This window comes from Podarcis liolepis (genome assembly GCF_965112155.1).
Source record: "Podarcis liolepis genome assembly, chromosome: 12".
Classification (NCBI taxonomy): Eukaryota; Metazoa; Chordata; class Lepidosauria; order Squamata; family Lacertidae; genus Podarcis; species Podarcis liolepis.
In genome coordinates this window covers 7,186,878-7,211,170 of record NC_139563.1, presented here as the reverse complement: position 1 = coordinate 7,211,170, position 24,293 = coordinate 7,186,878, and the positions used below count along the sequence as shown (strand labels likewise).

Genomic DNA, 24,293 nt, shown 5'->3' with positions numbered 1-24,293 from the left:
GCACGGAAACGGCGTTTACCTTCCCGCCGGAGCGGTACCTATTTATCTACTTTCACTTTGACATTCTTTTGAACTGCTAGGTTGGCAGGAGCAGGGACCGAGCAACGGGAGCTCACCCCGTCACGGGGATTCGAACTGCCGACCTTTTGATCGGCAAGTCCTAAGCTCTGTGGTTTAACCCACAGCGCCACCTGTGTCCCGGACTTCCTCTATATTACCTACTATTTAATGGTTTGTGACAATATGCAACCTTCCCGCAGAGCCAGAAGCTGGCCATAGATGAAAGGCGCTCCCAAAGAACAGCGAGGTCTGAAGCATGGCACACTCACAACACAACGGCTCTTTACAGAAATAACTTGGCAGCCCTTGTGTTTGAGTCTTATAGAAAATATCTTTTTTTAATTTAAATGGGGAAAGGAGTTCATTACACAGGTGAGCTGGTACGTGGCTACAGGAGATCTTCATGGCAGCATACAGGCGCTCAGGGCTGAGGGTCAGGCACTTTGGCCTAGCGTGTCAAAAAGCCGCGGCGGCCATTTTGCGGGCTGGCCTCTCTCCCTCTCCTTTACTCTGTCTTGTCCTTGTCTCCTTTCTCCTCCTGGAGAGCCAGGAAACGTTCTCTCTCCTTGATCAGCTGCACACCGCAGTAAGTGATGAACCAGATGGATAATGTGCTGAGGGGGAAACCTGAGGAGGAGAGCAAAGGAGAAGAGATCAACATGGCCACAGGGCAGATATTTCGTAGCTGGCCAGATAGCGTCTGTTGAGGAACGGGAATGTTATGAGAGAATGAGCATATCTGGGCCACAGTTTTAGACTGGTTTAGCAGTCATTCCCTCTCTGTACATGCTCACATGAGCCTTCTACCCTTGGCCCAAAAGGCATGCTCAGAGTTCAAGGACAAATTCCAGATAGGCAAAAACACTCAGGATGTGAAGCAGGGACAGTGAGAGGTGTGGCTGTCGGGAAATCCTGAGGGACAGACAGAGAGGTTTTTGAGGGGGCACATTTGGACCCTGAGCCCGAGGTTCCCCACCCCTCCCCTTCTATTAGCCTCACCTTTCTCACACTTGGGACCCCAGATGTTGCTGGACTACAAATTCCATCATCCCTTGCTACCAGTGGTCAGGGATGATGGGAGTTGTAGTCCAACAACATCTGGGGGCCCAAGGCTGAGGAAGGCTGTGTTAGCCTGAGGTCCCTTATACTTTTAATCCAGTTCTGAGGCAGAGTTTTATGGGGAGGATGGAAGGGCCTAGGACGCCCCACACAGGGACCAAGGAACAGAAGAAGTAATATGTGCTACTGGAGAGAAGTAAGGCGGGCAAGAGGCCGAGTAGCCTCAGAAACAGCAGGTGTTCAATTCCAAATATCGATCTGCATCTCTAGTAGGTTTGTTATGTAAGCTGGCTAACGGGTGCAGCCATGGTAAATATGGTTTTCAGCCCATCAAAAGGGGTTGGGCCCACTCTGCCGGAGGAACGTTACCTGTTTGGAGAATTCTCGTGGTGACGAGAATGGCGAATTCGAGGCTATTGAGGGCGAGGATGTTGTACAGGACGATAGCCCAGAAGTTGGCTGCCCCAAAGAAGCCTCTAATCCGCCGAGACATTGCCTCCGACATTCTAGCCTGCCCGGGAGAAGAGACTTGTGTGAGAGTTTCTCATGGGCATAAGTTTAAGGGTTAACACACATCCATAACAAGTATATCCACTTATAAACGTCATCTCCAACTCCTCGAAAGATTCCATCAACAGTGTCTCTGAAAAATGTTACACATCACTTGGGAAGACATGCGAGCTAATGCCAGTATACTGGAAGAAGCGAAGATCACCAGTGTCGAAGCAATGATTCTTCAACATCAACTTCGTTGGACTGGTCATGTTGTGCGGATGCCTGATTATCGTCTTCCAAAACAACTACTCTATTCCGAACTTAAAAATGGAAAGCATAATGCTGGTGGTCAACAAAAAAAAAGGTTTAAAGACTCTCTCAAGGCAAATCTAAAAAAATGTAGTATACACACTGACAACTGGGAAACACTGGTCTGCGAGCGCTCTAGTTGGAGAACAGCCTTTACCAAAGGTGTCCTGGGCTTCAAAGACACTTGAACTCAGAACGCAAGGGAGAAACGTGCTAAGAGGAAAGCACGCTTGGCAAATCCACACCGTGATCAACTCCCACCCGGAAACCAATGTCCCCACTGTGGAAGGACGTGTGGATCCAGAATTGGCCTCCACAGTCACTTACGGACTCACTATTAAAACTGTTTATGGAAGACAATCTTACTCGGCTACGAGTGATTGCCAAAGAAGAAAAAGATGACAAGTGTATGCCGTAACACCAGTAAAAGATCCTGCAATGTGTCTACGAACATATGCTAGTGTTGGCTGCACACATGCAACACAATAACATCTGGAGGTATCCGCACCCTCAGCCCAGCGGGTCTTAAGAGTCTAGCAGTGCATTAAGGACCAACACTTATACCTCTATGGCGGCAAACGGCTTCAGCTGAAAGAACTGCTGCACCCACAGCTCAAAATTGAGGCCAAAGCAGTTGCAGATGGACCAGATGTAAACTATTTCACAAGGACCAAGCCAGAGGGTGGTCACAAGAAAGGTGGCGATGGTGGCTACCAGCTCCTTCAAGATGTTGTCGTGATTGCCCCCGATATAATCGTAGACGTACCTAGGAGTCAAAGCACACACACACACAGGGAGAAGGTTGGCTCGAGGTTTCATGTCCCCAAGATGGAATAAGCTTCTTTTCTGCTGCTCCAGAGGGTAGCACCTGAAGTTGACAATTCTATGATTTGATAAGGACCTGAAGACCAGGTGCGCAGCCTGGGAGTCATTCTGGACTCACAGCTGTCCATAGAGGCACAGGTCAATTCTGTGTCCAGGGCAGCTGTTTATCAGCTCCATCTGGTACGCAGGCTGTGACCCTCCCTGCCCGTAGTCTCGCCAGGGTGGTGCATGCTCTGGTTATCTCCCGCTTGGACTACTGCAATGCACTCTACGTTGGTCTACCTTTGAAGGTGACCCGGAAACTACAACTAATCCAGAATGCGGTAGCTAAACTGGTGACTGGGAGCAGCTGCCGAGACCATATGGCACCAGTCTTGAAAGACCTACACTAGCTCCCAGTACGTTTCCGAGCACAATTCAAATGTTGGTGCTGACCTTTAAAGCCCTAAATGGCCTCGGTCCAGTATACCTGAAGGAGCGTCTCCACCTCCATCTTTCTGCCCGGACACTGAGGTCCAGTGCTGAGGGCCTTCTGGCGGTTCCCTCACTGCGAGAGGCCAATTTACAGGGAACCAGTTAGAGGGCCTTCTCGGTAGTGGCACCCACCCTGTGGAACACCCCCCCCCTCAGATGTCAAAGAGAACAACAACTATCAGACTTTTAGAAGACATCTGAAGACAGCCCTGGTTAGGGAAGCTTTTAATGTTTAATAGGTTATTGTATTTTAGTGTTCTGTTGGAAGCCGCCCAGAGTGGCTGGGGAAACCCAGCCAGATGGGCAGGGTATAAATAATAAATTATTATTATTAGGTGGAAATGGCGGGCACTAGATGACTATTCCCTTATTTCTCCACCACCGTCTGTGAATAGTTTGTTATGAGAGCAGGAAATCTCCCAGGGACCTCAAGAAACATTAAGTGCCATCGCCAGAAAGGAAACTTACTTGCACAGCCAGTCGTTAATCCCTCTGTCAAAGTGCCTGCGAGACAAATGCAAAAGTTAGATTAAAAAACAGAAGCTTTCACTTTATTTGTTGCCCCTGGTTCCACATCTATTCCCTCCAGGGCACGTGGCTGCTGCAAAGTGCTCTAAGCCCATGGGTGAAGTAACACAACCAGATTTTATTTTATTTACCAATTTATAATTCACGCTTTCATTTTTTATCCAGGCACCACACAGCATGCAAGAATAATATCAGCAAAAGGCCTCTGTAAAAACATCATTGAAAACCTCAATAAATACTGATTGGTTAAGAAAGAGAAACTTCCGTGTTTCAAAGGCCTGTCTAAACAATATATACGGCAAGGAATCTTTCACGGTTCTCAAGTGTGCCTTTAAATGCTGCCTCCTCCACAGTTCAAGGTGCCTTTCAAAGCCAGTCAGAAGAATATAAAAATACCAAAGGCAATGAAAAGCCCACAATACCACAGAAACAAACAGTGGATTTAGAGTTATTGGAGAAATGAGATTTTTATTTTCAAGAGGCAAGCTTTGAACTGTCCCTCTTAGAAACAAGGTTTGTGTGTGTTCATGCAAGGGGTTCAAAAGTCTATTTATTTTTCCGATGGCTGTTTAATGGCTTTGTTTTATTGACTGTTGCTGCTGCATTTTCATTGGCTAATTTTTTTTTTTGGGGGGGGGGTTGAAAATAGTTTTCCATTTTCCATAGTGTTTGGATTCCCCTTGAAAGCAAAGAGCTCAAGCTCAGTCGGCAGAGAATGAGACTCTTACTCTCAGGGTCCTGGGTTCGAATGCCACATTCGGCAGGATTCCTGTGTTGCAAGGGGTTGGACTAGATTAGGGCCTTTTCAGTGATGGCTCCAACCTGGTGGAATGCTCTGTCCCAGGAGACTAGGGCCCTTCAGGATTTAACCTCCTTCTGTCAGGCCTGTAAGATAGAGCTATTCCGCCTGGCCTTTAATTCAAATTCAGCCTGATCTTTTATTTCCCTTCTCTTCCCTCCCCCTCCCCTTTAATGAAAATTACCTGCTCTGAGACCCCACAGCTAATTCTCCCCTGGCCTCCTCGCTGGCCCAAGTAGGACCAATTCAGCCATCTAGCCCTATATAATGCTTATTGGATGGATTTTCCCCCAATCGATTTTTGAAGTTTGAATTTTATTGTTATTCATGCTTATACTGTATTTTATGCTGCTTCTATATAGTACAGTCATACCTTGGGAAAAATACGCTTCGGGTAGAATATTTTTGGGTTGCGCTCCGCGGCGACCTGGAAGTAACAGAGTGTGTTACTTCTGGGTTTTGCCGCGCGCACATGCACAGACGCTCAAAATGACGTCACATGCATGCATGGAAGCGCCGAAACATGACCTGCGCACGCGAAGACGCGTGGACACGGGTTACATTCACTTCGGGATGTGAACGGGGCTCCGGAATGGATCCCATTCGCATCCACAGGTACCACTGTATTACAATTAAGTGTTTTAATTGACGAGCTTTCGAACTGTTAGGTTGGCAGGAGCAGGGACCGAGCAACAGCAGCTCACCCCATCGCGGGGATTCGAACCACAGACCTTCTGATTGGCAAGTCCTAGGCTCTGTGGTTTAACCGACAGAGCCACCCATGTCCATTCGTATGGGACATAGTTAACTCTTTATTAGCAAAAGCAGGATATGTGCAGGAGTGGTCAGGCCTAATGAGCACAGCAGCTTATTTCTGGCAGGTCTTGCCCCCACAAAGCAGTTCCTAAGGCTGAAAGTCTCCCCCCGCCTCTCCACAGCTGCCTAAGTCCTCTCCAGGGCAATCTCCCAAGCAATCGGAGACTGTGAAGATAAAGGTGGGTATACTCACGTTTCTGCAAAGACGTAGAGCATGGTGATGCATTTGGGTGGCTGAGGGGGGTCGAGGTGATCCAGCCTGGCGATGGTGTTGATAACCCCAAACATCACTGCGGCTTTTACCCAGTCGTAGACCAGGTTGGAGTAAGCCAGGCCAGCTGCAGGACAGAAGAGGAAGGAGAGAGGCAGCAGGTTGACGTACAAGGAAGCAAGGGCAGAGGACTATGTGAAGCATTTTGGGGAACTGGTTCGGATGCAGAAGGTCCCAGGTTCGGTCCTCAGCATCTCCAGGTAAGAGAGAGGAAGACTCCCTATATGAAAATCGCCCATCAGTGTAGACAGGTCTGAGCTATATGGGTCAATGTTCTGACTCAGTATAAGGCAACTTTCCATGTACCTATGGATGGACAAAGTAATCCGTGTTTCATGTCTTTCCAATGTTAAATCCAGTTCTCCACATCTGCTCAGAAATTTAAGATATTTTGTTGTTGTTGTTTTTAAAAAATTGTCCTGAAGATCCACCCATAATTTAATGCAAATTTCTCCTAAAGTACGGATCTTTGTGGGACGCGGGTGGCGCTGTGGGTTAAACCACTCAGCCTAGAGCTTGCTGATCAGAAGGTTGGTGGTTCGAATCCCCGCGATGGGGTGAGCTCCCGTTGCTCGGTCCCTGCTCCTGCCAACCTAGCAGTTCAAAAGCACGTCAAAGTGCAAGTAGATAAATAGGTACCGCTCTGGCGGGAAGGTAAACAGAGTTTCCGTGCACTGCTCTGGTTCGCCAGAAGCGGCTTAGTCATGCTGGCCGCATGACCCTGAAACTGTACGTCGGCTCCCTCGGCCAATAAAGTGAGATAAGCGCTGCGACCCCGGAGTCGGCCACGACTGGACCTAATGGTCAGGGGCCCCTTTACCTTTACACATCTTTGTATGCAATTTTGACTAGTATACAAACTTTTCTTTGCATGCTAATGTATGCATTTTTGCACATGTTATCTGGCGTGAGGACTGCAATGCAAAATTCGGAGAAGTGAAAATTTCAAAGGAGAATTTTGCTTTGTTTCGCTGATTGGTTTGAGAAGTGGGAATTGGTGTCTCATGAAAACGCAGGCCACTCCCAACATCTTTCCCCCCATCCTGCATTCTACTGGAACGTCTCCCGTGAAAGTAATCTTAAGAGCACGTGGGAATGATCTATGTGGAAATCACGCTGGAAAGAAAATAAGAAAGGGGCTTCCTTTATTCCCCGAACACAGAACGGAGGACTCACTCACCCAACGCCCAATCTGAGAGGTGGTTGACAAACTTCATGTCCGAAGGAAGGGTCAGGATATAGAAGAAGTGGAAAAAGGCATCCACTGCCATGATGGCCACAAGATGGACGAAAGCATGGACACAGATGTGCCACATCTCATAGTCTTTGCGCCGCAACTCACTGATGTGCACCTGTGGTCAGGGAAAATGGGGGAGATGGAAGGACGTGTGCTTTGTTCATGGACCCAGAGAAAACATCATGTAGCATGAGTGACTGTCTCGGGGAGTATAATAATAATAATGATTTTTTATTTATACTCCGCCCTTCCTGGTTCAGAAAACCGGGCTCAGGGCGGCTAACAACAAATTTAAAACACTTAATTGATACAACAAAAAACAGCATAAAATACAGCATAAAATGTGAATTACAATAAACTCAGAATTCAAAAATCAATTTAGGGGGGAAATCCATCCAATAAACAGTAGATGAGCACCAGGGCTAGCTGGCTAAGTTAGTCCTATTTGGGCCAGTGAGGAGACCAGGGGAGAATTAGCTGCGGGATCTTCATAAAAAGGGGAGGGGGAGGGAAGGAAGGGGAACAAAAGATCAGGCTAAGTTCAAATTGAAAGCTAGGCAGAATAGCTCTGTCTTACAGGCCCTGTGGAAGGAAGTTAAATCCTGCAGGGCCTGGCCTCATGGGACAGAGCATTCTACCAGGTCGGAGCCATCACTGAGAAGGCCCTGGCCCTGGTGGAGGATAATCTGACTTCCTTAGGGCCCGGGACCTCTAAACTATGGTTATTCATGGACCTTAAGGTCCTCTGCGGGGAATACCAGGAGAAGCGGTCCCGTAAATACGAGGGCCCTAAGCCACAAAGGGTTGCCCAACAGACCCCCGTCCAAGAAAGGAGTAGCATGCCTTAAACTTAGGAAAGGAGCAGCAAAGAGCATGACAGTGAATCCAGCCCACCTGGTCATAGAACCGGTCAAAGGTCATGACAGGTCCGAAGAAAAAGAAGGGGAGGTAGAAATTGTATTTCAGGAGGGCGAAGATGGAGTAATTGCCTTCCTTCCTCTCGCAGTTCTCCAGGGCAAAACTCATGGCACGCATGATGCTGAAGCCGGTTCCTCCGTAAAAGAGAACATCTTGAAGATCAAAATTTCCTGTTACAAACCCATTCTGGACAAAAGAGAATAGTTACCACATATACCAAGGAAACGAGGTTGCTTCAGAGTCTCGTCTGGTGCATAGAAACCTCTCGGTTCTCCCTGTGAACTAGATCTTTCAGGCAGCTCTGATCTGAACATATTTTTGAACAAGCTATATTATAATATGGGATGTGGGTGGTGCTGTGGGTTAAACCACAGAACCTAGGGCTTGCCGATCAGAAGGTCGGCGGTTCGAATCCCCGTGACGGGGTGAGCTCCCATTGCTCGGTCCCTGCTCCTGCCAACCTAGCAGTTCAAAAGCATGTCAAAGTGCAAGTAGATAAACAGGTACTGCTCCGGCGGGAAGGTAAACAGCGTTTCTGTGTGCTGCTCTGGTTCACCAGAAGCGGCTTAGTCATGCTGGCCACATGACCCGGAAGCTGTACGCCGGCTTCCTCAGCCAATAAAGCGAGATGAGCGCCACAACCCCAGAGTTGGTCATGACTGGACCTACTGGTCAGGGGTCCCTTTACCTTTACCTTTTATATTATAATATATCCCTTATTAACACCACCCCATTGGCGGGTTGAGCAGACGAGAATAAGTGTGGGTCCAACAGTCAAGAAGGCCGTTTTTGTCCGAGCTGTAGAGGGAAGTGAGGGGCAGATGGGGTTTGTCAACCTGGGAAGGGAGTCCATCTAGGAGAAGGAAAACTCTGATCCTGAACCTCTTGTGATTATGCTCATTTGCAAGAAAGGCTTCAGGAGTAAACCCCAAAGAAAAATTGATACCTGCAGCCTTGCAGGACATCTTCGGGAGAAGAAAAGCCCAAGGAGTAAACCCTATACAGTGAAGTCCCTAAGACAGTTGGATGGTGCCTTGTATGCCTCCTTCCAGCAAATCCAGTAGCCAAACTGGGAGTTGCTCTGCTTCTTTGCTCTGCTTTTCTTTGGGCTATATCAGCAAAGCTGAGAGAGGGGTCTGGTCACCTGCACCCCAGGGAGGTCACTTTGGTGCTACTAATGCAACAAAAACAACACAGGAGGCAGCAACTGCGAGTTACTGGTCTCTGCAGCCACAGCTGGTGCTGTGATTCTCCAGTGATGTGGCTTCATCCCTGGAGGCACACTCCGGCCATCTCTTGAGACAGGGCAGATGCCAACGAGAGGTCCGGAGGGTGGCAGCACAAGGGCCTTCTCTGCAGTGGCTCCCCTTCTGTGGAATGTTCTCCCCAAAGAAATTGGCCTGGCACTTCATTATACACCTTTAGGCACCAGGCAAAAACGTTGCTTCTTAACCAGGCCTTTGGCTGACCTGATCCCATACCCTTTTAAAATGTGGCTCTTTTGGGGGGCGTAATTATTGGGTTATTGCTTTTTATTTTATATGCCGTGATCCTTTTATGTGAACTGCCCTAAGACCTCCGAGTATAGGGCAATATATAAATTATTTTTTAAAAAATAGTTTTTATTAAGAATTTCAACATAACAAATTATCAAAACATATCATCTCCTTTTCATCCTGCCCCCAATTTCCCCCCCTCCCCCGAGACTTCCCTCAGACCTCTCTCTGATTTTTCAACACATATTATTCTCTGCATATTATCAAATTGTCTAGATCCTTAAATCATCTGTCTATTAAGTTAACAATCAATAAATTTGTGTATGTTTCTTCAAAACCTGCCAAGGAGTCCAATTCGTTGTTGTTGTTTTTTAAGTAATTTGTAAAAAGCTCCCATTCTTCTTTAAAGTCACAGTTGTCCTTATCTCGAAGGCAATACAGTGGTACCTCGGGTTAAGTTCTGGAGGTCCGTTCCAGAGGTCCTGAAACTGTTCTTAACCTGAAGCGCCACTTTAGCTAATGGGGCCTCCTCCTGCCACCATGGTGCCGGAGCAAGATTTCTGTTCTTATCCTGAAGCAAAGTTCTTAACCTGAAGCACTATTTCTGGGTTAGTGGAGTCTGTAACCTGAAGCGTATGTGTCAGGGGTTCAGGAGCAGAGACGCAGAGAAGGGAGGAGACAGAGAGCGAGGGGGAGGAATACGAAGGAAGGATGAGTGGGGATGACGACCCGAGATCACCGAGCCTGTCTAGCGAGTCCGAGGATTCCCAGAAGGGAGCGCCAGCAGCCAGAGCAAGGGGGGAGAGCAGGGGGACACCCCAGGAAGAAGGGTCCAGAGAGGGATCAGAAAGCAGCAGTTGGAGATCGGGACCCACGTTCCCAGCCGGGAGCAGCGGGGAGAAAGGGGACCAGATATCGGGCTCCGGAGACTTTCAGAAGGAGGGAGGGCATGAGTCAGGAGTAGTCACGCCCACCTCGGGGAGCGAGGAAACGATCAAGAGGAAAGTGGAGAGTTGGGCGCGCGCGCCAAGTTCAAATGTAACGGAAGCTGGCGCAGCCAGCAGCCCAGAGAGTGAACCGAGTCCCAAAGCCCGCCGCAAGGAGGCGGAAGGGTCAGGGGGGTCCGCGTCAGAAGAGAGTAGGAAAGGAGAGACCCAGAGGGGCAGGAGGACCCAGAGACGGAAGGAAAGGCGCAGGAGGTGGAGCAAGGCTAGGGTATTAAGCTGGTGCGCTAGAGGCGGAGACTCAGACGGGTCTTCGTCGTTCTGACCTAGAAGAAGTAGGGCTGCACGTTGCAGTTTGGAAATGGAACCTGTAATCCAATAAAGACTCTTTGAAACTGAACGCTGGCTGACTTGGTCCTATGTGAGCTGGGACTGGGCGGCAGCCCTGACAGTAAGACCCGTCTGCCAAGCTTCTGACACCTGATACCTCGCAGCGGAGACAGAAGCAGCTGGAGGAGGGGATCGGTGTGTGGGAGCAAGCTCACGACGGTTGGCAAAGATGACGGAAGCAGAGAAAGTTTCAGCGCTGCAACAGGCAGTTACCCAATTGAATGCGGAGGTACTGGCATCCAAGAAAAGGGAGGAGGATGTGGCAGCCGCCTACCGAGATCTCCACGCCAGGTTTGAAGCATGGGTTAAGCATGGGCAGCCAGGACCCAGACCGGAGGGGGTTGGGTTGGCACGGAGAGCAGGAGGGCTGGTGGCTCACTTCGATGGGAATTTACAACAGTACCCCAACTTTCGAGCAGATGTGATGTGCGCACTGCAACTGCTGGCAAAAGACTTTAGAGATGAGCAAGAGAAAGTGGGGTTTATACTGTCCCATTTGCATGGGGATGCGAAGGCGTGGCTGCGCAATTTGTGGAGGGATAAAGATCCGGCGCTTCAGAGTGCAGATGCCTTTATCAAAGCGATGGATGCATGTTTTTTGTCTACCATTGATGTGGATCTTGCCCGACGGGAGATTCATGGACTGAAACAAGGGAGGGCGAGCGTCCGACAGTACCACGCCCGCTTTTTTGCGCTGGTCAGTGCATTGGAATGGGACCGGGACTCGCCCCCAGTCAGGGACCTGTTCTGGGAGGGTCTCAGCTCTGCTGTGAAGGATGAAATTGCGAGGGGGGAGAGGCCCCGAAGCACGCAGGAGGTGGTCCAAAGGGCGCTGACTGTGGGGGTGAGGCTGGAAGAACGTCCATGGTGCAGAGATGAAGGACGTGGAGGGCGCGAAGCAGCGAGAAGTTTCTCTTTCGTTCCAAGGGAAGCAGCGCGTGCGCAATCCACACCTCCGCCAGGAGGGGGAGTGGAACCTATGGAAGTGGGAGGCGCCAGGGCTCAGTCAGCTAGCAGAGCCTCTGCACCGACAGCAGTCAAGACTAAACCTCCTAGAGGGACCAGGAAGTGTTACATATGCGAGAGCCCTCAACACTTGGCGAACGAGTGTCCCCAGAGGAGCTCCAAGCACACTGCAGCCTCCGCAACGGTGAAAGTGGCCACACAATGCAGCGAAGCCCAGCAGGGAAACGACGATGTCTGGCTGGAGACAGAGGCACTGGGGCCCAGCCAGACGCATCAGTGAAGCAGTCCCCAGCGATATTGCAACCCACGGACCCCCTCCCACCCAAACCAGTAGTGCAACTCACAGCGTCTCTCCAGCTACCCAATGGAGTCACCATCGAAGTGCCGCTTTCTGTGGATTCTGGAAGCAACGCAGACTTTATAGCACAGGATTTTGTGGAGCAGCACGCTATAAAGCTGCTGCCTGCCACTCTGCCCCTGCAAGTCGTCACAGTGGATGGCAGAGAGTTGCTAGGGGGGCAGGTGGTGAAGCAGACGCCACCAATGGTGATGCAACTTGGTAACCACAGGGAAGTCATCAGTTTTAATGTCACCCGACTGTCGGACACGCCCATTGTGTTGGGCATGAGTTGGCTGGACAGGCACAGTCCAACGCTGGCTTGGTACCAGAGACAGCTGATCTTCGGCTCCTCTTACTGCGCAGAACACTGCATCCTGCCCAGGCAGGAGGGGGAGGAGGAGGACTCACAACTGCAGTTGGGAACGTTGCAAGCAGTTCCCCACAAATACGCGGACTTTCTGGAGGTCTTCTGCGAGAAAGAGGCAGACAAGCTACCACCGCACAGGCAATATGACTGCAAGATTGACCTCCTGCCAGGGGCGACGCTGCCGAAGGGGAAGCTATATTCCATGTCTGAGGACGAACTACAGGAACTCAAACAGTTCATCGATCACAATTTGCAGCGCGGTTTCATCCGGGAGTCCAGCGCAGTAGGGGGCAGTCCTGTTTTCTTCGTGAAGAAAAAGGACACGCCCCAAAAAAGATTGGTCGTGGATTACCGCCTCTTAAACAGAATGACCAAGCCCTCCGATTTCCCTATGCCCAGGATTGACGACCTGCTGGCGACGGTGCGCAAGGGACGCGTGTTCACCAAGTTGGACCTGCGAGGAGCGTACAATCTCATCCGTATGAGGGAGGGCGATGAGTGGAAGACAGCCATGTTCACGCCTCTGGGCACCTACGAATATAGAGTTATGCCTTTTGGATTGCAAAATGGCTCCCACGTTTTTCAAGCTTTTATGCATCACGTGTTGGCGGGACTCCTCTACAAGAAGTGCGTCTGCTTTCTGGATGACATCCTGATATTCTCTGACTCGCAGCAAGCACACGACCAGGACGTTCGGGAGGTGCTGAAGAGGCTGCAGCAGCATAGACTGTACGCCAAACTGGAGAAGTGCCAGTTCGACACGACGGAGGTGGATTTCTTGGGTTACAAGCTGTCGGACAAGGGGCTAGCCATGGACAGCGCCAAGGTTCGTGCGGTGTTGGATTGGAAGAGCCCGCGCAACCGGAAAGAGGTCCAGAGGTTTGTCGGATTCGCCAATTTCTATCGCAAGTTCATCAAGGGGTTCGCGATGCAGACGGCAGCTATTACGGACACGCTAAGCTCCAAGAAAAAGAAATTCATCTGGACGGAGCAGGCGGAGCGGTCCTTTCAGACACTCAAGCGTCTCTTCGCGTCGGAAGAGCAACTGCTGCATATCGACCCCAGCAGACCGCTGAGGGTGGAGACAGACGCGTCCGATAGAGCAGTGGGAGCGGTACTGCTGCAGAAGGACCCGCAGGGGGTCTGGAGGCCGGGGGCGTTCTACTCCAGAAAGCTCAGCAAGTCGGAGCAGAACTACACCATCTGGGATAGGGAGCTGCTTGCCATTCATGCAGCTTTCAAGGCGTGGAGGCACTTCCTGATCGGCGCCAAGCACACGGTGCAGGTCTGCACGGACCACAAGAATCTGGAGCACTGGCGCACGGCTCGGTTCCTGAACCAGAGGCAGATCCGTTGGGCGGAGTTCTTTGCTGACTTCAATTTCCGAATTGAGTACGTCCCGGGCGACACCAACATCATGGCGGATGCCCTGTCCCGAAAACCGCAGTACCTCGAAGAGGCGACGCCAGTGGCGGCCATGCACATCTTCGCGCCAACAGCGTGGGTGTGCGCTTCAGCCACAGTAGACCTGGATGCGGTGCGAAGGGCGTTGACGGACGACTCATTCGCGCAGGCGAAGATGGCAGAGGTGCACAAGGGCACGGCGAAGGGCGACGAGTTCCAGATACGAGACGGCTTGCTCTTACGTAAAGGGGCCGTCTACGTGCCGGGAGACGAACTTCGCGCCCGGGTACTGCAGCAGCTGCACGACGCACCCACGGCCGGGCACTTTGACACAGAAAAAACGGTGGAATTGGTCGCAAGAGACTTTTGGTGGCCCAGACTGAGGGGGGAAGTCGCGGACTACGTCGCGAGGTGCGACACCTGCCAGAGGGCCAAGCCGGTGCACAAACCACCGGCGGGACTGCTGGAACCGCTGCAAACGCCGTTTGAACCATGGGAGAGGGTGGCCCTGGACTTTGTCACGGATCTACCCAGCTCGAGAGGCAAGACAGCTGTACTAGTGGTGGTGGACTTGTTCACCAAGATGGCACATTTCATACCGTGTGCGAAGGTGGCCACGGCAGAACAAACAGCCAAATTGTTCATAGATCACGTGTTCAAAGTGCACGGGCTGCCACGGTCTATACTGTCCGACCGCGGACGCCAGTTCATCTCGAATTTCTGGCAAAAGCTGATGGGCTTCCTGAACGTCAAGATCAACCTGACATCGGCAAGGCACCCGCAGACCAACGGGCAAGCGGAGAGGGTCAATGCCATCATGCAGCAGTACCTGAGATGCTATGCCAATCAACAGCCGGCGACGTGGGTGGATTACCTGCCGCTCGCCGAATTCGCCTACAACAACACGAAACACGTATCCACAGGGGTGACGCCGTTCTTCGCCAACAATGGGAGGAATCCCAGAACCTTCCCGGGACTGGACAGAGTGGGGGAAGGGGAACCACAGACGGCGGACGCTTTCGCATCTGAGTTGCAAGAGGTCCACGATCAACTCAGACGGCAGCTGGAGCTGGCGAAGCACGCATACAAGGTCCAAGCTGACAAGCACAGGCGAGTTGGCGAGGAGATCCGAGTGGGAGACTGGGTCTGGTTGGCAGCCCACGCGGTGCCGACCCGATCGTTAGCCAAGAGGAAGCTAGGGCACAAGCAACTCGGTCCATACCGAGTCGAAGCGCAGATCAACCCGGTGGCTTTCCGGCTGGTGCTACCAGAGGGTTCCAGGATGCATCCGGTGTTCCACAGGTCGGTGCTCACTCCCTACAGGGCACCGCACAGGTTCCAGGAACCAGGAACGGCACCGAGTCAGTCTCCGGAGCGGACGGAGGTGGGAAGATTGCCACAGCAGGACCCCATCAACGAAGTCACGGAGATTTTGGACTCCAGATGGGGGGAAGACGGAGTAGAATATCTACTAGCAAGGGAGGGCACCCGGGCCAGTACTAATAGCTGGGTGCCGGACTACGCCTTGGAGGAACCCCTGCTCAAGGATGAGTTTCATGCCCTTTTCCCACACAGACCTATGCCAGCGGGCTTCTTCGACGACTGGTTGTTCACGCCCACGCTTTCCTCCAGCACGTTCCATGGCTTCGACTCGGAAGGGGAACCCGCACCGCGCACACGTTCCCCAGAGGGGTCACCGGAGGGTTCGGCGTCCGACAACTCGTATTGGTGGGACGATCGGCCAGAGGAGCAGTGGCGCCGGAAGTGGCAGGAGACACCAGGTCCAGCGACAGACGCAGAGACGGACATGGACGTTTGCGGGGAGGACCTTGGTTTCGAGCACGGCGGCACCGAGATGGAGGCGGAGGAGACCACTGTTGACGAACGCGGGGAGGAAGACTCGGAGGTCTTCAGTTGGCGGCCAGCAACGGGGAGCGAACTGTATCCGACATTCACTCCCGTGATGACGGAGCACCCACCAACCACCCTTGAAAGCGGGGAGGGGGGAAGGGGGGGCTTCGAGGGGGGGATGGATGTCAGGGGTTCAGGAGCAGAGACGCAGAGAAGGGAGGAGACAGAGAGCGAGGGGGAGGAATACGAAGGAAGGATGAGTGGGGATGACGACCCGAGATCACCGAGCCTGTCTAGCGAGTCCGAGGATTCCCAGAAGGGAGCGCCAGCAGCCAGAGCAAGGGGGGAGAGCAGGGGGACACCCCAGGAAGAAGGGTCCAGAGAGGGATCAGAAAGCAGCAGTTGGAGATCGGGACCCACGTTCCCAGCCGGGAGCAGCGGGGAGAAAGGGGACCAGATATCGGGCTCCGGAGACTTTCAGAAGGAGGGAGGGCATGAGTCAGGAGTAGTCACGCCCACCTCGGGGAGCGAGGAAACGATCAAGAGGAAAGTGGAGAGTTGGGCGCGCGCGCCAAGTTCAAATGTAACGGAAGCTGGCGCAGCCAGCAGCCCAGAGAGTGAACCGAGTCCCAAAGCCCGCCGCAAGGAGGCGGAAGGGTCAGGGGGGTCCGCGTCAGAAGAGAGTAGGAAAGGAGAGACCCAGGGGGGCAGGAGGACCCAGAGACGGAAGGAAAGGCGCAGGAGGTGGAGCAAGGCTAGGGTATTAAGCTGGTGCGCTAGAGGCGGAGACTCAGACGGGTCTTCGTCGTTCTGACCTAGAAGAAGTAGGGCTGCACGTTGCAGTTTGGAAATGGAACCTGTAATCCAATAAAGACTCTTTGAAACTGAACGCTGGCTGACTTGGTCCTATGTGAGCTGGGACTGGGCGGCAGCCCTGACAGTATGTAACCTGAAGCATATGTAATGCGAGGTACCACTGTATATAAATTCAATAAACAACAACAACAAATTGCCCCTCAATGCCAGCCCCATGGGGTAGGATAAGCTGAAAGATAATAATAACTTGCTTAGTCTCCCCCAGTGAGTTCCATGGCCAAGTGAGGGACTTGGACCCTGCCTTGGATCTGGGCCCTCTTGAGCCCCCTAACCCAGAGATAGCCAATGTGCTTCCTTCCAGAGACTGTTGGGTTCCAACTCCCCTTGGCCCAAGCCAGCATGACCAATGGTCAGGGATGATGGGAGCCCAAGAACATTTGAAGGCCACCACATGGACCATGCCTGGTCTGGTCCCCAGGACTCGGCCAGCCAAGTCCCTCTTTGGCAGGTGAGGTAGCTGCGCACCGACATACCTGCCAGCTGCTGAAGGGCTCCACCTTGAAAGAAGCCAAGCTGCAAAGGCCCGCGATGAAACACAGCCACTTCTGCTTAACCAGTGAGATGGTGTAGATGACCAAGCAGTGGGACAGGACGATCATCAGGTAAGTGCTGCCCATTGTTCCCAGCACTGCCAGCAGCCCGTACGCCATGTAAACCACAGACCTGTGCTGTGAGAGAACGAAATAACCTTTTGTCTACTTTTGTCACAGGCCTTTGTGGTCTGTTCTCTTTTGTTCATGGTCCGTGGGGCTAGAATCCCCTCCTCTGCAGATGTCCGTCTAAGCAGCACCTTCAGATCTCATCTCACGTTCCTGGCTGTGCGGAAGCCTTGCTTCCCATGGGGAGTTTCCCTTTCTCCCCCAAAAACAGATTTCCAAGGGGGGAAACCACGCATTTCTGGAAATGGAGGAGAAATTGGGCTTGGTTTGCACTGGAATGCAGTCCGCCCTTGTTTTCACTCCCCCAAAACAACTGTCCTTCAAAAGTTGCACTCCTTCAAGTTCTCCAACCAAAAATGTACACAAAATGAAGAGTACATATTAGTGAAAATAGTGTGCAAACACACACACACACTCGCATCTCCACCCCCATCGATCAGCCCAGACACTGAGGTCCAGCTCTGAGGGCCTTCTGGCAGTTCCCTCATTGTGAGAAGTGAGGTTACAGGGAACCAGGCAGAGGGCCTTCTCAGTGGTGGCACCTGCCCTGTGGAACACCCTCCCGTCAGATGTCAAGGAAATAAACAACTATCTGACTTTTAGAAGACATCTGAAGGCAGCCCTGTTTAGGGAAGTTTTTAATGTTTGATGTTTTATCATGTTTTTAATATTCTGTTGGGAGCCGTCCAGAGTGGCCGGGGAAACCCAGCCAGATGGGCATGGTATAAATAATAAATTGTTATTCTTCCAAGTGCTCCAAATACCAGGTTGCACACCTAGGATTCTGGGATAAAGAAGCACGGCTTTTTCATTTGTCCTGGTTCCCCTGAACCTCTGCTTCAGGGGTCTGGAAACTTTGCCTCCTCCCAGATAATGCTTGGCTGCAGCTCCCATCTGCCCCAGCCAACATGGGGATGCTGGGAGCAACATCTAGGAAGCCAGAGGTTCTGCACACCTGCTCTGATTTCTGCAACATCTTTTCTTGTGGAGAGTTCTGGAGAACTTGGGCAGCCTGCCACACTTTGGGGACATTGGTGTATTAACTTATGGTCTCTGTGTGTGGTTTGGGAGCTGCACGGTTCAGGGGAAAAACAATGTTGTCCAGGGTTGTAAAGACTGCGGAGAGAATAACTGGGTGCACTCTTCCCACCTTGGATCAAATCTATGCTTCCAGGTGCCATAAGAAAGCTGCAGAGATAGCGCAGGATAGTGCGCACCCCAGAAATGATCGCTTTCAGCTTCTGCCTTCTGGAAAGGCTAGGACTAGCCGTCTGAGAAACAGTTTCTATCCAAATGCGATTTTGGTTTTAAACGCAGTGTAAGGTAGTCTCTATGGCAGTATATTGTATTTAATTATGGGTTATGAGAGTTTTTAGGGGGCTAACCAGGCTGGGATGGCTGGGATAGCAGGCTTGTTGGTTTCTGAATGTCTGGTGTAGATTTTCAATTTTGTTGTTCTGTATGGGACAATGACAATAAAGATTATCGTATCGTATCGTTTAGGTCCCTCCACTGCCCAGACATGAACATTTGTGGTTTATAGTTTTTTGCATGGATCAGAATGGCTACATTTTGCATGCCTTGAAGTATTACAGGAGAATCTGTACACAGCAATGATGCATTATGTTAAAGTCGGGGCTTCCAGTGCAATCTCAACCAACTCTACTCGGAAATAAACCCCAATGAATTCACAGGGGCTTTCTCCCTGGTAAGTAGAGTTAGGACTGCAGCCTTATCCCCTGGGATCTTGACTCCCTCAAGGCTTCCTATTCCCCACCCACCTCAAATTGCTCACTATATGACTAGTTTCTAGGTATATTCAGTGCAATGATCCTCTAGTCCATTTCTGTGACTGATTACATTGCTTGTTTAATTGCTGCTAAAGTAAATTTATTTTGGCTGCTCGAAATTAATTCACTAGATAGCAGTGGCGTAGCGTGGGGGGTGCCAGGGGTGCCAGCCGCACTGGGCGCAACATTTGGGGGGGCGCGAGTCCAGAGGGAAGGGACAAGCAATCGAGGCTTGGTTGGGGTGGGGGGTCGTCGTCTCCGCCACTGCTTCTGTTTTCCGCTGCGCTGAGGCAAGCTGGGCGCGGCCAGGCATGCAAGCGCAGCGCCTGGCCAAGCGCTGCAGCCTGGGGAGCCGGCGCCTTAGCGCCTCACCGTCGGCCGCGCAGCCGTTGCCCAAGCTCGACAACTCGTGGAGGGCGCCTCTCTCTCTCTCTCTCTCTCTCTCTCTCTCTGTGCCTGGAGGGGAGGGGCTTTCCCTGCTCTTTGTTCCATTTGAGCAAACACAGCAACGAAACAGAGCAGGGTGGGCAGTAAGACCCTGAGGCAGAATGCAGGAAAGCAGCCACTTCCTCTTTTCAGGTTTCCCTTCTCCGGTACCTACCCACCCACGTTTATTGCGAGGGAAATCTAGCTGACTGCAGGGAAGGGGTTGGGTGCATGTAATGTGTGACAAAGGCATCAGGTGTACGTCTTGGGTGGAAAGGGTATAAGGGTGGGGAGGTAGAGTGCATTTAAAAAAACCAAAACATTGTGGATTTAAACAAGGAAAATGTAGCATAATCTACTGTTTGTAAGGGCCCTTTGGGATTGGTTTTACCCATCTCAGACAGTTAGCTCATAGTGTAAATAAAGATGGCTGTTGTTTACATTTTTTTAATAAAAGCATCAACAACGATCCTTTTGCACGGTCTGTTGTGCTGTGTTGCAGAACTTTTTGCAGTTGCAGGATTAGGGATGGTGTTCTGTGCTACAGTGGCGTAGCGTGGGGGGTGCAGGCTGGGCCGGCCACACCGGGCGCAACATCTGGGGGGCCGCGCTCCACGGGTTAGGGGGCGCAAAATCCACGGGTTAGGGGGCGCAAATTACTTGCCTTGCCCCGGGTGCTGACAACCCACGCTACGCCACTGCTAGATAGCTCTGGTGTATGTGTGCCTATTTAACTATCACAGGAGAGTTTAAGCTGACCCGTTTTGATCAACATGTTCAACACATTTAGACAGGCTTGAGTCAACATTATTATATTTACATGAATATATTTATATGTTGTTTCTGCAGAACCCACCATTGATTCTAACCCATGCCTTTTCCCCCAGTTCTTATTTCCATCCCCATTATTTCCAGCTTTCTTTTAATTTCCACTGGTGTGTCTTCATATAATTTTTGTTGACCTTGGTCACGATCCAGCCACAGATGAAACACTTTTCAGACGTAAGCATTTGATCCAATTGCTTGTAACAGAAACCTGCCAGCAGGTGGTGCTGTAAGCCTTACTTAAGGTTAAAGGGCCAGAGTACTGTACTTGCTTACTCGAGGAGTCGTCATGGAGCAGATCTTGGCGAAGAGAACATGCCCAGAGAGGGCAAAGATGATGAAGTTTCTGAAGGAAGTGAACCACATAGCCCATTCAAAGTCAGCTGCATCCTGCAAGGACAGAGAACTGAAGCAGTAAGATCACAGAAGCTCAGATTTTCTGCTTTCACAAGCCCTGCCTCACACACAATCAACACAGCAGCCGGTCCTGCTTGCTGGAGAAAAAGTTGACCCAACTTTCTGGATGATTCCAGATAGGTGTTTATTTTGGGATCGGTGCAGGTTATTCACACAAGTTTTTCTGGGCATTCACACGGCATCACAAGCATCAAAATTTGATCCTCTAACCCACCCGTCCTGTCCATTTTCTCTCGATTTACCCTTCCCCTGTCTAGAAGAAGCAACCATATCCCTGGTTGCTGTGGAGCTGCGTGGGTTCAAATGGCAGGCAAAACTACGTGCATTGCATAGGCTTAATAGGGCCAGCCCAGTCATTAGGCAGAGTGGGGTTGCTGCCTCAGGCAGGTTTGGTGGCAGCAGTGAACCACCACTTGTATTTTTAATATTCTGTTGGGAGCCACCCAGATGATGATGATGATGATTGGATAAGGGCCCCACGGGTGTGGAAAGACCTCCCACCAGTACATGATAGGGCTTGCCGATCAGAAGGTCGGCGGTTTCAATCCCCGCGATGGGGTGAGCTCCCGTTGTTCGGTCCCTGCTCCTGCCAACCTAGCAGTTCGAAAGCACGTCAAAGTGCAAGTAGATAAATAGGTACCACTCCGGCAGGAAGGTAAACGGCATTTTCGTGCGCTGCTCTGGTTCGCCAGAAGCGGCTTAGTCATGCTGGCCACATGACCCGGAAGCTGTACGCCGGCTCCCTTGGTCAATAAAGCGAGATGAGCGCCGCAACCCCAGAGTCGGCCACGACTGGACCTAATGGTCAGGGGTCCCTTTACCTTTTACCTGCATATTTATCAATACCAGTATCATAGGTGCCAACTGTGTGGGGCTGTGTGCGCTCCAGCCCCCACAACATTCCCCATGAAGGGGCCACGCATGCCGCAGGGGCAGGTGCGCCCGATGTCAGCACACCCAAGGGCAGAACATATCCTTCCACCAAGCGTGCCCCTGAGGGAGCCTGCTGTGTCCGGCCTGCTGCCCAACTGAGGAGATGAGCAGCAATGCTGCCCTGACTTTTTTTCTTCTGTCCACCTCCTGGGTCAGAGCTGACATAGGAGTGGAGCTGAGCTGGGATGAGGGAGCTGGCTGCTCCCTTGTGGGGGCAGCCCAATGCCTCCCCTCCGCTCTGTCCACCCCTGAATCAGATTTGACCCGGGAGTAGAGCTCCAGTTGCATGCTGGAACCAGACTCCAATGAGAAGAAGAAGAAGAGTTTGGATTTGATATCCCGCTTTATCACTACCTGAAGGAGTCTCAAAGTGGCTAACATTCTCCTTTCCCTTCCTCCCCCACAACATACACTCTGTGAGGTGAGTGGGGCTGAGAGACTTCAGAGAAGTGTGACTGGCCCAAGGTCACCCAGCAGCTGCATGTGGAGGAGCGGGGAAGCGAACCCGATTCCCCAGATTACGAGTCCACCGCTCTTAACCACTACACCACGCTGGCTGAGGGAGCCCGTGTGGGGGCGCCCAGTCACACTCCCTCCCAAAAATGCTCCCTGGCCACGGCAGGCATGCTGACATCAGATGCATGCATACACATGAACCCGGGCACCCACTGACCTGCGTCCAAGCCAGCAGGCCTGACCAGTATTCACTGCCCTCCATACTGGTTTTTTGGATGTTTTTCAGTGACAGGCGGTGATGCTGCTTTTGAACAAGAGCGAACATCTGTAGTAGATGTGGCCCCATAGATCACGGGAAGTTATTGACTTCATAGATGCCTTGGCCCATAGATCTATGATTTCATAGATCTGTAGTTGTGGCAGGACTATAGAGCTAGAACATGAGGCAGGTTCCTGCACCCAGTCATATTTTGTACGCCCACCCAGATGCACTTACCCATATGTCTCCCAGTCTTCATCTCTGCCTACACAATTCACACATACTCCACCCGCATCCCTCCTTTGTGCACATTCACTGAACAGCCCCTCCGACAGCTCTGGAGGCAAATTTTAAGCAGGTGTGAATATTCATTGCGGCCCGGCCCGGCCCACCCCCTTCTAAGCTGCGACTGGCTAAAGATTGCCCAGAAAATTGTACCGCTCACCATTTTCCTGCCAAAGTAATGCCATCCTGGTTTAATGTTCTCCCGGAAAGCTTTTCGGTTCATGCTTTCTGAAAGAGAAAATGTGTTACTTGTTGGGGGAAGCACTGGGTCGCATCGAGGAAACACCTTGGCTCGGCCAATCTAGTTCCCTCCAGGCATTCTGAACTACAACTCTGTTATGTACTGAGTTGAATAGGATCAAATTACAGCAGTCTGATTGGTCCTAGAACAATAGGATTCAGAATGCCGCAGTCTGATTGGTCGTAGAACAATAGGATCCAGAATGCAGTAGTCTGATTGGTCCACAGGAGCCACCCAATCCAACTCCAGGTGGAAGTGAAGCCGCAACCTGATTGGCCTACAGGAGAATCCCAGATTTAGCCAATTGCGTGGCTCCCATTGTGTAAATAATGTATATAAAGCAGACATTTTGGGGGAACTTGCATTCCTCACTACTATGAGCTGAATAAAGAGCATGAAATCCACACTAGACTCCGAGTATATTTCATATACTGAGCTGAATCCTAGAAAAATAGGATCCAGAATGCAGCAGTCTGATTGGTCCGCAGGAGCCGCCCAATCCAGCTCCAGGTGGAAGTGAATCAGCGACCTGATTGGCCTGCAGGAGCAACCAATCAGGCTTCTGGAGGAGGTGAATCCTCAACCTGATTGGCCTACAGGAGCAGCCCGGAATTAGCCAATCACACGGGGACCATTGTGTAAATAATGTATATATAGCCAGACGTTTTGGGGGAAGTTTCATTCACTGCTACTACGAGCTGAATAAAGAGCATGAAATTCACACTCGACTCTGAGTATATTTCAAATTCCCACTGCGTCAATCATCTGGCATCCTCCTGACCAGAGTTATTGCACCATGCCAGGATGGAGGGAGGGAAAAGGCAAGGCAGTGGCAAGGTTGGTGCAAACACCTTGGCAGGACCACTAGATTGGCTCCGCCGGCATGTGTGCACCAAGCCTATCTCTCCACTGCACCCTTCTCTTTCCCCATGTTGGTACGCTGCAGCAACTCAGCCAGATGGTATACTGCGGTGACTCGGTGACTCGCCACACTGTCCGCTGCCCTTATTTGATCACCGGGGGAAAGAGTCCTGTCCACAATCTGTTACGGTCATTTTGTAGTACACAACTACATCTGGGTAGCTTCTGGTACCTGCCACAGACAAAGGATGGAGCCAGGGGTAAGTCAGGGGGTGAGCTGCACAGGTACGAAAGTGGCACATCGCCATGTTGCTACAGCAACACACCATCAACTCCAACTCAACTTGGCACAACAGAGCGATGGGGTGGCAGGGAATGAGCCACACACAGAAGCCTGCACCCTTGTGTGCAACATCTGTGCAACGGCGCACTGGGGCTGAGCTTAGGAACCCGCCACCCTACTGCGCATGCCCTGGCGACTCCAGGGAGCCTATGCATGTGCCAGAATGCTGACCTTTACTCCAAGCGTTATGGAGCAACTTCAAAACTTCTGGCCAAATGCTTGGCTTTGGCTCAACAGGCTCTGTCCTTCCGTTTTACCCTCTTAATCCTCCTTCCCAAATGCAGCCAAACTTTAAGTTGGCGTGACAGCGCTGCCTTCCCAGCCTCCCTGTATCATTGCACCACTGTCTGTGTTAAATCCCAAGGCTCATGTA

The 24,293-nt window shown here is 51.4% G+C and overlaps 1 protein-coding gene across 1 annotated transcript in view; it reads right to left on the bottom strand.

The window, feature by feature from the left end:
* Window positions 1-371: 371 nt before the first annotated feature.
* Window positions 372-24,293, bottom strand: part of HHATL (hedgehog acyltransferase like) — a 33,145-nt gene continuing 9,223 nt past the window's right edge. The window contains exons 3-12 of the mRNA XM_083467058.1: window positions 22,636-22,703; window positions 20,402-20,515; window positions 16,899-17,093; window positions 7,768-7,977; window positions 6,817-6,988; window positions 5,559-5,703; window positions 3,691-3,726; window positions 2,488-2,689; window positions 1,489-1,630; window positions 372-687 (exon numbers count right to left, since the gene is read on the bottom strand). Of these exons, the coding sequence (XP_083323184.1) occupies window positions 566-687; window positions 1,489-1,630; window positions 2,488-2,689; window positions 3,691-3,726; window positions 5,559-5,703; window positions 6,817-6,988; window positions 7,768-7,977; window positions 16,899-17,093; window positions 20,402-20,515; window positions 22,636-22,703 (1,406 nt within the window). The 3' untranslated portion in view covers window positions 372-565. The remainder of the gene's footprint in view (window positions 688-1,488; window positions 1,631-2,487; window positions 2,690-3,690; window positions 3,727-5,558; window positions 5,704-6,816; window positions 6,989-7,767; window positions 7,978-16,898; window positions 17,094-20,401; window positions 20,516-22,635; window positions 22,704-24,293) is intronic.